Raw genomic sequence first — 12,427 nt, forward strand, 5'->3', positions numbered from 1 at the left:
GCATTTTAATGGCTCTCTTTCAGACGGAAAAAAATCGAAGAATTATCAGGAATTTGCACTGGGAGCAAAACGCTGCTGTACGAATTAATGGAGAATACAATGAATATAAGCAGATTAGAAGAGGAGTGAGGCAAGGATGCGCCATGCCGTATGGCTTTCTGTAAGAAGGCCCCCTGTCTATTACGGCCACTTTTCTCCTCAACAAAGGTTGGCTGTCTTAATCGGTTTCTACTGAACTTCTCTATGCAGTTTATGTCATTTAGGAGGCGGACTTCCATCCAACTTGTAAAGGCCAGCATGGACTTAGAGGGTTACTAAGTCCCAACATAAAGACCGTACCAAAAAACTCGATAAAAATTTTCCCCTTCACGGGAATCGAATTGAGGATTTTTGCGTGCGACAGTGAAGCGCCTAACCCCTACACCACAGATGCCAGTATCCTGGGGCCTGGAGAGGCATCAAAACTCTCTAAAGCACATTGTGTGTTCAGAATTTCAAAGCATTCCCATTAGGGAATTTGAACCACGGTTCGCCATCGTAATCCACCATGATAATAACTAAACTGTTGGGGCCTCTTTAGCTATTATTGTAATTTTAAACAGAGGAATACGCGAAGTCGCGCTTACAGTCAAATCATTTAGCAACAATTACCACAACACTGACAACAGCAGTTGTTGCAGGATCCAAACTCTTGTGGAAATGAAGCTTTTAAATGCACAAAATGTCGCAGACTCTTCTCGGCCAAAATAAGTCTCATTGTCCATAGCAGAAGCCGCACATTGTTTTGATCCTTATTTCATTTTCTTAAAGCAATGTTCTCTTCTTTAGATGCACTAAGGACAGACAGACACTGATAGAAGGATTACGATTAGTGACACTAGAAGCAACAATGCCAGATACCTTGTTTGATTAAAAGCGCAGACACTGTTTACTCACCAACAACATAACCTCTACAACGCACGGTCAGGCTCGCTTCCACCACGCGCGACTTGAGCTTAGGGCAGCGTGTGGAGCGGAATGACGTGCAGGGGGTCAAACGAGATGACCACTTGCCGCTGGGCTTGCATGTGACAGATTGTGTCTGGAAGAGAATTGTTGTAGTTTTTAAAAAAAGATGTTTAAGTCCTTATCAACACAATTTAGATCAGCCTAGAAAAGAGAGAGGGAGAGAGAGAGAGAGAGAGAGAGAGAGAGAGAGAGAGAGAGAGAGAGAGAGAGAGAGAGAGAGAGAGAGAGAGAGAGAGAGAGAGAGAAAGACAGAGAGAGAAAATGTTGAGAATTATATTAAGAAAAGTTTAAAAAGGGGAACGGGGGGGGGGGGCAGCACACCTCAGTGAACCCTGCACTGTCCTGCTTTATTAAGAAAGTTAACAGCGATAGGATCTATTAATAACAAAATGACATATCATTAATACTGTGTATGAAGAAATATAGCAACAGCCAGATACTATAATATATTGAAAGACAACACTGGTTTCCATTACTTTGCCAAGTCCACTATCATGAATAAAGCTCCTCCTCGTCCTCCTCCACCTCGTCCTCCTCCCCCTCCTCCTCTTCCTCCTCCTGTTCGTCCTTCTCTTCCTTCTCCTCTTTCTTCCCATCCTTCTCCTCCTGCTTCTCCTCATCCCCTTCTCCTCCTCCTCCCCCTGCTCCTTCTATTCCCCCTCCTCCTCTTAATCATAATCATCCACACGAAAAAAAACCCAACAGGATTTCGCCCCTCCTACAACACACTCACTCTCGTCTCGCCAGGACATCGGAGTCTGCACGTGCTGTACACCTGGCGACCCTTGGAGCACGTGACTAGTCCCTTATAAATGGGGTCAAGGTGAGGGCAGGTCACGGCCACACAGCCCCTCCCAGACCACCGGGAGGAGGAGGAGCAGGTGACAGCGCTCAGGCGCCGTCTGTGGAGGAGAATCAGTTCCTAGATTGGAGCGGAATAAACGGTTGTCAACAGAAAAATGGTCACTTTTAAACACAAGGGGGCTATCCCGAAAAATGCTGTTTTTGAGAAAATCGAAGGTAAATTTTTTGCCCCTTATTCAGTTGCTTTAAAAGACGAGGATAGTTTTCTCTATAACCAAACAAATATATACACCAACGAAACCAAAGTTTTCATAGATAGGGCAATACCCACTTTTGGTGTAGGTCAAGATTTCTGGAAAGCCCTGAAATCTGGGTTAGCCCGCTTGTCCTTAAAAGCGACCAAATATTATTATTTAGGACTATGTCTTTGAGAATACCAAGCACAAGATTGTCCTATCAGACATGGTACTGGTGACTAACTGGAAAATGAAGAAGAGTTAGACAAAGTGAAAGTTGCAGAAGCACAATGAGGGATAAGGCTTTCACTCAGGCATGCACACGCACACAAACACATACACACTCACACAAAACACACACATACATGTGTCGTCGGTGACCTAGTGGTTAGGCTACCGGGCTCGTAATCGTGAGGTTGAGGGGTCGGCGGTTCGAGCCGTGGGCCCGACGTTGTGTCATTGGGAAAGGCACTTTACACGAATTTTCCTCACTTCACCCAGGTGGGAATGCATTCCCGGCCATAGACAGCGAAAGATCTTGTCAGTATGTCAGTGTTTTAGCGCCTATAAATGGCTGCTTGTACTGTATGCTTCCCAGGAAGTTGAGTTTGTTTCAGAATGCTCTCAGGTCTGATGGGGTAATAGTATAGGTTGTGAAGCGCATAGAACTTGCTGTTGAGCGGGGGTTTACGCTATACAAATGCTAACTATTATTATAATAATTTTTTTATTTTTTTAAATTACTATTATTATTATTATTATTATTATTATTATTATTATTATTATTATTATTATTATCATTATTATTACATTTCCCCAGATAGATAGATAGATAGATAGATAGATAGATAGATAGATAGATAGATATTATTACATTTCCCCAGATAGATAGATAGATAGATAGATAGATAGATAGATAGATAGATAGATAGATATGAAGTAATTACCCCCCCCCCCCCCCCCCCCCTTTACAATGAAAATTTAAAAGAATAAATTGATAAAGCAAATTTAAACAATCTATAAACAGCGTAATATAGCAGCTCACCTTTTCGCCGAAGCTCCCTCCACTCGGTAGCCCTTCCGGCACCGAATTCGGCACTGAGTATCCACGAGTTGCTGCCCTTTGCGACACGACCTGGTCAGCAGTCGAGCCCCAGGCATACGTAGAGGTGGGTCGCAGCGCACCACGCATTTTGAGTCGGGACTTGACCACAAGCCATCTGATTCGCATCTCACCTTGTTGTCTACACCTGTTATGTGTATGTAGATTTTTTTTCAAGGATAGATAGAAGGTAGGTCGGTAGGCCTTAGGTAGGTAGATCGTAAGCAGGTTAACTGATTGATTGATTGATTGATTGATTGATTGATTGGTTGGTTGGTTGGTTGGTTGATTGATTGATTGATTGATTGATAAATACATGAAGATTGGTAGATGGACAGAAAAGTCTCTGTTTCTACGTCTTCGTTTTCCCATGTTTGTTTCGATAATGCCTAAGGACGAAAACATAGAGAACGCCGCTTTCGGAGACTGACCCAGCAAACGCCGATAGGTATAAAAATTCCCTTATGATTTTCAACTTGCCCCACATAGAGCTGGCAGACTGCAGGCGGCTTTAAACTCGGATCGGCGTAGTCGGCTTTATCGGAATCCAAACTACATTCTTATTACGCCGAAAAAGCGGGAAGGGCGTCTCGCTGTCAACTCGTGACCGCAGTGCTTTCTTGTCGTTTCTCCATTTTTTAACAGTGAAAATGTGACTTCTTCTTAAGCTCACTCTTTGTTGTGAACTGATTTCACTGTTATTAAAAATGGAGATGCGACAAGAAAGCACTGAGATCGCGAACTCTCAATGCCGTCTCGCCGTCGCCAACTCGGGTAGAGCGGTTTGTGTGACGTCAACCGACTGGACAGGGGTCTATTTTAAAAGGCCATTTCAAAGCTGGTGCTTCACGGTAGACAAAAACTAATTACATATTTGAAATCAGCGTCGCCAAATTAGGGTGGTCTGAGAGCAGAATTACATTTTAAGCAATAGTTTAGGAATATCGATTTTTTTTTAAAATCCCCAAATAAATGCTTCATAAATACCAGCTATGTTGTGGTGTAATTTTTTCTTATATCTATATCTAGGCTTTAGGCGCCCTCTATATGGAGTCAAGCAGACACCAGTACCATGTCTGATAGGACAATCTTGTGTTTGGTATTCTCAAAGACATTATCCTAAATAATTTGGTCGCTTTTAAAGACAAGCGGGCTGACCCAGATTTCAGGGCTTTCCAGAAATCTTGACCTACACCAAAAGTGGGCATTGCCCTACCAATGAGAACTTTGGTTTCGTTGGTGTATATATTTGTTTGGTTATAGAGAAAACTATCCTCGTCTTTTAAAGCAACTGAATAAGGGGCAAAAACTTTACCTTCGATTTTCTCAAAACAGCATTTTTCGGGATAGCCCCTGTCCGCGTCTATCTTCAGCCACTTAGGTTTCGGCGTTCTCTATGTTATCACCCTAAGACAACAAATAAACATAAACAACTGGTAACTCAACAACAAATCATTGATGGATACAACCTTACTTAGCTTTCTGCTTCTTCGCATTTGAAGCCCTCAACTTCCTTTTTGTCCCATCAGTCCGTATTTTATAATTTGTCTGTCGTAAATGCGTTGTATTTTATTCAACAATTTCCTTCTAACCAAAAATACTATGTTCAATATGGAGGGACAATAATCCTACTGGAAATGTATACTAAATCAAGATTCCAATCTCTAAATAACTTGGGTTTTTTAATGTAGTTTTTTTACGCCCCCATCAACACTGACTAGTGATCGCTTAGGAGGAAGGCTCCGCCCTTGCTTATCAGGGCCAACCCTGGCTGAGAGGGATAAAATATTTAAGCAGAAAGAGCGATGTACTTGGTAAAAATGTTCCCACTTGGGGATCGAACTCGGGTCTCCCGCATACGACATTCATGAAGCGCCTAACCTCTACACGACAGACGCCAGTTAAATCACTTGTACAAGTTGACAATGAAGATAGACACAAGGCAATAAAATACATGCATAGGCAGTCTGGGACCACAGGCTGCAAAGAAAGCTTTTCATCTTGCATACAATGAACAGGATCTCGATTTCAAGGAAATCTAGCATTTTTTTCGACGTTCTGCAGTGATATAAAACCCGACACGTTTAAGACTGGCCCAGGCAGACAAAAAAGACAACAACCCTGCCAGCCCCCTAACTAATTTAAATCAGGACCAAAACAAAGGAGAAACATCTACATCAATTAATGTTACAGCAATTAGTGTTACAGCAATTAATGTTACAGCAATTAATGTTACAGCAATGCTTTGAGACGTGTTCTAAGAATGCCAAAGACATGATTGCCCTATCAGACCTGGTGTTGGAGACCAATTGGGAAAAAGAAAGAGGAAAACCAACTGGAAGCTATAGATGCACAATAAGGGATGAGACAATCATCCAGGGCCTGGGTGTGCTGAAATTGGAAAACGTGGCCAGGGACTGACAAGTGTGACGTCAACTGCTCTCCGCCTTATGTACCTGACAGTATAGGGAGAGAGTAATTAATTCTTTTGAGTCGGTCCCACTGTACTCACCCTGCAGTTTGGCGGGGTGCCGACATCTAAAGGTACAAATGTCTCCAAACACTGGCTGTGACGTGTTGCACGTGACCTTGGCGTAGGCCAGCGACAAACGGCCACAGGGTACAGGGACACAGATGTTGTCCTGTGACGTCATCCATTGACCTCTGACACACGTCACCTCCATGGCTGAAGGCCACATGAACGAGTAGCTTGTGGTAAAGAGAAGATAGTGGATGTTGGTGTTAGACTATGAACTCCAGACAGACAGACAGACAGACAGACAGACAGACAGACAGACAGACAGACAGACAGACAGACAGATAGACAGACAGACAGACAGACAGACAGACAGACAGACACAATGTGGAAAACAGTTTTGTTTGTAAAATACTCTTATTCTCCGTAGTTTTCTTTTTATGTGTTTTTTCACTGCTTAGATAATTTTGGAGCTGGGCTTCGACTGTGCCAACAAAGGCTTACCCAGGCTGAGAGGGATTCAGCAACCAAAAAATGACCAAAATATTCGATAAAAATTCTCCCACACAAAAATCAAACTAAGAACTCCCGATTGCGACTGCCAAGTTCATATATAACCTCTACACTATAGACACCAATACACAGTGTCTAATGTAGTATGTGGGTGGTTGGCAGGTGCTCTAGTGTGGTTTGCTTCTTTTATCTTATCAAACATATATCGTCTTTATCTCTCCCCTTTTGTGCGCGCGTGCGTGTGTGTGTGTGTGTGTGTGTGTGTGTGTGTGTGTGTGTGTGTGTGTGTGTGTGTGTGTGTTTGTTACTCTCTTCTATCACCTCTAATCCTCTTCGCTAATACGACCTTATTGCGTTGCAAGTGCCGTAAAACTCGAACTAAAATTAATCTAATATTATTTCATGGAACCCCAACAACAAAATCAACATAAATAGGATGTTAGGTTTACCCGTCGTGACAGACAAGAGAACAGACATGGCCGTCTGTAAAGCCTGTGCATTTCACATGCGCGTGAGGGGCCGAGTAGTGACCACAGGTCAAGTTGGTACACTGGGCGGGCACACACACAGCTGATCTGGGACTGCCAACAAGGAGAAAGGAATGAATAAGAATACATGTGTATATCGTTGATTGAGTGTATCTAATTAGTACTCCTTCTTCTTCTTCTTCTTCTTCTTCTTCTTCTTCTTCTTCTTCTTCTTCTTCTTTCTTTCTTTCTTTCTTTTTTTTTCTTACGTTTCATTCTCTTTCATCTTTCCGCCACATACATTCACCACCCAACCCATCTTCCCACATTCTTTTACCAGAACCGTTTGCTTCTGTAACCTTTCTACAAATAAAAAGACTGTCTCTTGGCATCATGTCAGCCTGTATTTCTTGGTGTGTTCCAAGCTGGGTTTCTATCTCCTTCCAATATTCTGACTAGTCTCTAGCTTCCCTCTTTTGCTTTCTACTACCACTCGCGTTCAGAATACGTTTGTAGAATGAATCATAGCGTTTGATATACCAAAAGTGTTATAGACGTTATAAATCCAACTATTTTTTTCTTTTTCTTCTTCTTCTTTTAACTCACAGCTCTTATCATTTCACTTAAACAAAAAACTGAACCAGCTCAACACATCGAAAGTTTGTTAGTCGTACCTGTACAGGTGACCTTCTCCACAAGAGGTCAATGTTATAGGGTCAAGGGACTTCGATGACCTCAACCGCACTCCTGCGATGCTGATATTGAAGGAGGTAAACTGAAGGCGAACACCTAAGAGAGGAAAAACATGTCGGGTATTTGTTATTTGTTACTTGTTAGTGAGCCGCCTCTGCTCCTCCTCCTCCTCCTCTTCCTCCTCCTCCTCCTCCTCCTCCTCCTCCTCCTTCTCCTTCTTCTTCTTCTTCTTCTTCTTCTTCTTCTTCTTATTATTATTATTATTATTATTATCATTATTATTATTATTATTATTATTATTATTAATATTATTATTATTATTATTATTATTATTATTATTATTATTATTATTATAAAATGCCAGTTAATCGAGAAGGGAAGGTGGAATGAGGAAGAAGATAGAAAGACAGACAGACAGGCAAACAGACAGACGGACAGACAGACAGACAGGCAGATGGAGTGAGAAAGAGAGGACACGTTAGAGTCGGAGAAACAGAAAAGGAAAGAGTAAAAGAAGAGAGATGTAGATAATATTACGTGACCTCTTGTTACCTTTTGATTTGAAAAACGGTGTTGAGAGATCGTGTTTCACAGGGAAAGAGAATCCATCTGGCTTGCATTCAAGAGTAATGTCCCTTGGGGTCAGCCGGAAGGAAGTGCCATCGGTCAAAATGAGGTCAACACTCATGTTTTTCGGTGCCATATCTGTTTGATTCCGCCCATCAGAACCGAGGTGTAAGATGACTTCCGTCACTATCACAGGACGTGGAATGTAGACCTTTGAAGTGATAACCAAATTAATTATACATAGACTAATTCTGTAATACCCCAATAAATATTCTGGATCCTCCCAACATTTTAAATATTATGATAAACTTACTTGATCGTGAAAGATAAATACGGCTATATAACACTTGTATGCATATATATATGTATTGATATGTCTACAATGTATTCCTATATTGTTTTATTGTTATTATGTTTTACAGTGTATTGTTATGTGCCTTTCAATTGCCTGGTACCCATATAAACATGCAGATCCAATTCTAGTGGTGATCTAGTAGTTAGGTTACCGCACTCGTAACTGAGATGGCGGGTTCTTGAACGGTCACCTGTACAAACGACCACTTCCCACTTCCGTCCATGCGTTTTTTCTCTATCATAAAGGCACTGTCCAAGACGTCCACTTTTCTAAGACACCCAGTTTTCTCCTCTGCAGTGGATGATGGCCATCATGAACAAGTTCGACTGCTTAATTCTCGGGCAAATAGAAAAGTTACCTCCAGCCAGTAGATCTCTGGTTGATTGGAGTGTCCACAAGGGTACCAAGCTCTCCGGGGATCTCTTACTGAAAGACAATTCTGTGAAATGAAATAGGGAGGAACCATAGATTTTCAATAACATCACAGACGCTTAACTCTGGTGTGCTTACAGCTCAGTAACAGTAACAGGTACTTCCTTTTACATAATTTGGCACCAAATGAAGGGCAAAAGGGGGAAGGGGTGGGCAAAGCATACCACTGTAGTAAGACTGGTGGTTTGCCCTTCATTTGGGAGTACATGATGCGATTATATTTTTACAGAGAGAAAAGAGTGGGAGCAATAACAGTACTCAGTTTAAGGTCTTATATTTCAAGCCTATGAGAAGATCGGATTATGTATATTTAAGAATATTATGGGTGTAGAACGTTAAGGTTAACCTAATCCTCACTTTACCCAGGTGGTCCCGGCCATAGACAGCGAAAAGTCTTGTCAGTATGTTAGTGTTTTAGCGCATATAAAATGCAGCTTGCACTATATGAGTGTATGCTTCCCAGTAAATTCTTATTTCTCCTTCCTTTTGTGTTTGTTGCTCTCAAGTCACATCTCTAGTCTTCGGCACTTATACGACCTAATTGTGTTGCAAATGCCGTTAAACTCTTACTAAAATAAACCGTTTTATCAAATGAAAAGGTAGCGCTAGATCAAAAGTACATGTATGCAATTCTTAATAGCCCTAAGTAGTTGCGAGGCGACTTGTAAGAGCACACTCTAAATTTATCCCGATGGAAGATCGATGAAGTGCAGTTGAACCTGCTCTAATGGCCACCTTGCCAAGACAATCAGATGTACAAACTACAACCCCCGCCCCCCTTTTTTCCCCTTGTCCAGTTTTATAAACATATTTTTTTACATTCCTCAATGACCCTGTCCAACAAGATAATCACCTATCTAAGACAGGCACTTTTCTTTACAACAATGGGTAGCCGTCTAGGCGAAATTGAATCTTAACTCACATGATCATATTCCTGTGTATCTACGGGATGCCCCTCTGGCCAGATGGCCGAATCCCTTGTATTTGCGGGATGCACTTCATTGATCAATATATCCGGTGTTTTTCGGTTACAAGCTACAGGAAGCGGCGAGCCAACAGTTGACCCACTTGTTTCGTTTCGTCAAAAAGTTGGTGAAGTTGTGAGAGATACTTTTTGAGTTGTAACGGACTAAGTCAGTCACCCCCGCATTGTGATTTATGATTTTATTATAAACAAGGCGCAAATTAAAACTGCGTAACCCCAGACATTGCCATTTCAGAATATTGATAACATTTTTAAAAAACTATTTGGACAAATTAGCGCAGTTTTCTTTGAGGGCATATCTTTCTTTCTCTTGTTGCATTTATTTTTTACGATAGCTTTCACAGTCTGTTTGTGGTTAATGCTTCAATATACCCAAAGTGTCAGGCTGCTATGGTTTTTGGAAGAAAAACAGCTCAGGCTCAAGTGAGCTAATCGTATCTCATCTTAACGTTTCTTATCTTTTCTTGCAAACGACTCCTAACTCAGCAAACCACGATAAGCAAAACAAATGAAAACCCATAAGACAACAGTAATCTAACAGCCAATCACAAACACAACATACATCCTCTGGTGCAGGCTGACCAACGGCAGCTCTCGCTGGGCATTCCGGCAGCTGGAAGGCGGGGTTAGCCTCAGCCTCGTGCGCCCATTGGTCGACGAAGCCTTTGGGCGTGTGGTAGCCACAGTCGATGACATTGCTCTCTTTCTCAAAGTCCTCACACAGTCCGTCCCCATAGAAGACATAGCACAGACTTGGCTCACCTGTAGAAAAGGGGGAGGGAGGGGGAAGTAGCCAATGTAGCCATCTCCCTATGACCTGAATTATGTCTATGGAGGTGTAAAATATTTACGTTCATTTTTATGATTCACCCATGTCAGACGACAAGAATTCAATCATCATAATAGGTATATATCATATCAGCCCACAAAAATACCCAACCGTCAGGGTAAACCCATTGCTCTACATATTTTGTTACTTCATAAAATTTATTTTTCCTCGTAAGTGACTGTTTCGTTCTATTTCTCTTCTTTCCTCTTTTCAAAATTGTGTTATTTGCTTATTTGTTGTTATTGGAGTTTTTTGTGTGGTATTGTCTCTTTTTTTAAAGTATTTCTTAATCATATCCGTACGTCCTGGGGTCATTTTGTAACCACAGGGCTGTATTCTTCACATTTTAGAATACTTCTAGAGCGAAGATCTCTTTGAAACTGTCAGTACTTCTCAAAAAATCATATTGACAGACTGCTATGCAAAGTGGACAGATCGGATTAACGAGTAAATTTCCTCTTTGTAAAGTGGTGGCACAGAATTCCCCACTTCGTATGGATACGATAGTAAAACACGATTTACAGATATGGTTAAAAAATAAAACAAACAAACAAAAAAGGCAATTGTACCTTTGCACTTGAAGAGTTCCTCCGTCTTGCACTTGGGGTCACACCCATCTCCTCCCCGCAGATTACCGTCATCGCACAGTTCTCCTAGTTCTCTGTAAGACAGACAAGTCACGTGTGAGACCTCATCCATCCATCCCTCCTGCCCCCCATCCATCCACCCACCCATCCGTCCATCCGTCCATCCATCCATCCATCCATCCATCCATCCATCCATCCATCCATCCATCCATCCATCCATCTATCTTGTGAGCTATCGAGATACAGGCATTTTTCCAATCAAATTGATGATTGGGTTCAAGATTCAGGCCAATGCTAAAGAGCAAAATGGTGTATGTCACAGTCTTGCATACAGCCACCGTTTAAAAGAAATGAGTCCTTCATTCAGAAATATCAATTTGAAAAGTGATTTAGATCACTAAACATAAAAGAAAAACATACCTGTCAATCTGCCCATTGCCACAAAATGGCTGACCAAATGTGTAATGTAAGGTGGGAGATGCTTGGCTGATTTTTCTGTCGGCCACTGCTTCCAGCCAGTAGCTGTAAGACATACCCTTCTCCATGTCCCTGTCGAGAAACATAACAAAGTAAGCATGTTTCATGTTTAGACCATGAATAATGCATACTTTATTACCATTATGGAGCTAGCGCATGGTTACTTAAGTTTCAGTCATGATGGACTACGGTCCGTATGACTGTGATTTCAATCTCAAATTTGTATGATATCTTCATTAATTTTTTTAAATTTGGGTTTTGGAGTTTTTACGTCCGTCATTGGCATGGCTTGGAAGCTAGTATCGCGGATGACTCAAAATACGTTGACCTCGTCGCTTAAATAATCTTACAACGTGTAACTGAGCGTTAAACGCGTGTCATAAATATCGCACACGCCGAAATTAATACATGAGGAACAGAGGCGGGGGATTCGGAAGTGACTAATAAATCCGATAAATGATATACCACGAAAAAGGGAGGAGAAAAGGTTAATACATCAAATCTAAAGATAAGATTTTTATCAAAGGAGATATAGTTTCAACTTGTCCGCGAAACTTTCCAAAGTCTGAAAACTTTTTTAAAATCGCAAAATTTCTCACGTGTAGAGTAAATTAAAATTTTACGGCGATGAACACATAATATGACGTATTCTTATTATAATGTATTCATACTAATACAATCTGTGTACCCAAGGGTGGGCGTACATACACACTCTCACCCATACTGACACGTACACTCACACACAGACATACATAATATATAAAGAGAATTATAGGATAGTGAACTGAAACACAATCCCCATGCAGCCAAGCTGATATACACACATACTCATATACTCATAGTATACTCTCTCTCTCTCTCTCTCTCTCTCTCTCTCTCTCTCTCTCTCTCTCTCA

The 12,427-nt window shown here is 41.4% G+C and overlaps 1 protein-coding gene across 1 annotated transcript in view; it reads right to left on the bottom strand.

Annotated features, from left to right (window-relative positions):
• Positions 1-12,427, bottom strand: part of LOC101849186 (pappalysin-1-like) — a 16,596-nt gene that overhangs the window by 3,417 nt on the left and 752 nt on the right. Inside the window, exons 2-12 of the mRNA XM_013079532.2 lie at positions 11,475-11,603; positions 11,037-11,128; positions 10,201-10,400; positions 8,580-8,660; positions 7,852-8,077; positions 7,281-7,395; positions 6,589-6,720; positions 5,663-5,859; positions 3,094-3,298; positions 1,742-1,910; positions 937-1,081 (exon numbers count right to left, since the gene is read on the bottom strand). Coding sequence (XP_012934986.1) covers positions 937-1,081; positions 1,742-1,910; positions 3,094-3,298; positions 5,663-5,859; positions 6,589-6,720; positions 7,281-7,395; positions 7,852-8,077; positions 8,580-8,660; positions 10,201-10,400; positions 11,037-11,128; positions 11,475-11,603 — 1,691 coding nt within the window. The remainder of the gene's footprint in view (positions 1-936; positions 1,082-1,741; positions 1,911-3,093; positions 3,299-5,662; positions 5,860-6,588; positions 6,721-7,280; positions 7,396-7,851; positions 8,078-8,579; positions 8,661-10,200; positions 10,401-11,036; positions 11,129-11,474; positions 11,604-12,427) is intronic.

The sequence above is a fragment of the Aplysia californica genome, unplaced genomic scaffold (genome assembly GCF_000002075.1).
Source record: "Aplysia californica isolate F4 #8 unplaced genomic scaffold, AplCal3.0 scaffold00055, whole genome shotgun sequence".
NCBI classification, from domain to species: domain Eukaryota; kingdom Metazoa; phylum Mollusca; class Gastropoda; order Aplysiida; family Aplysiidae; genus Aplysia; species Aplysia californica.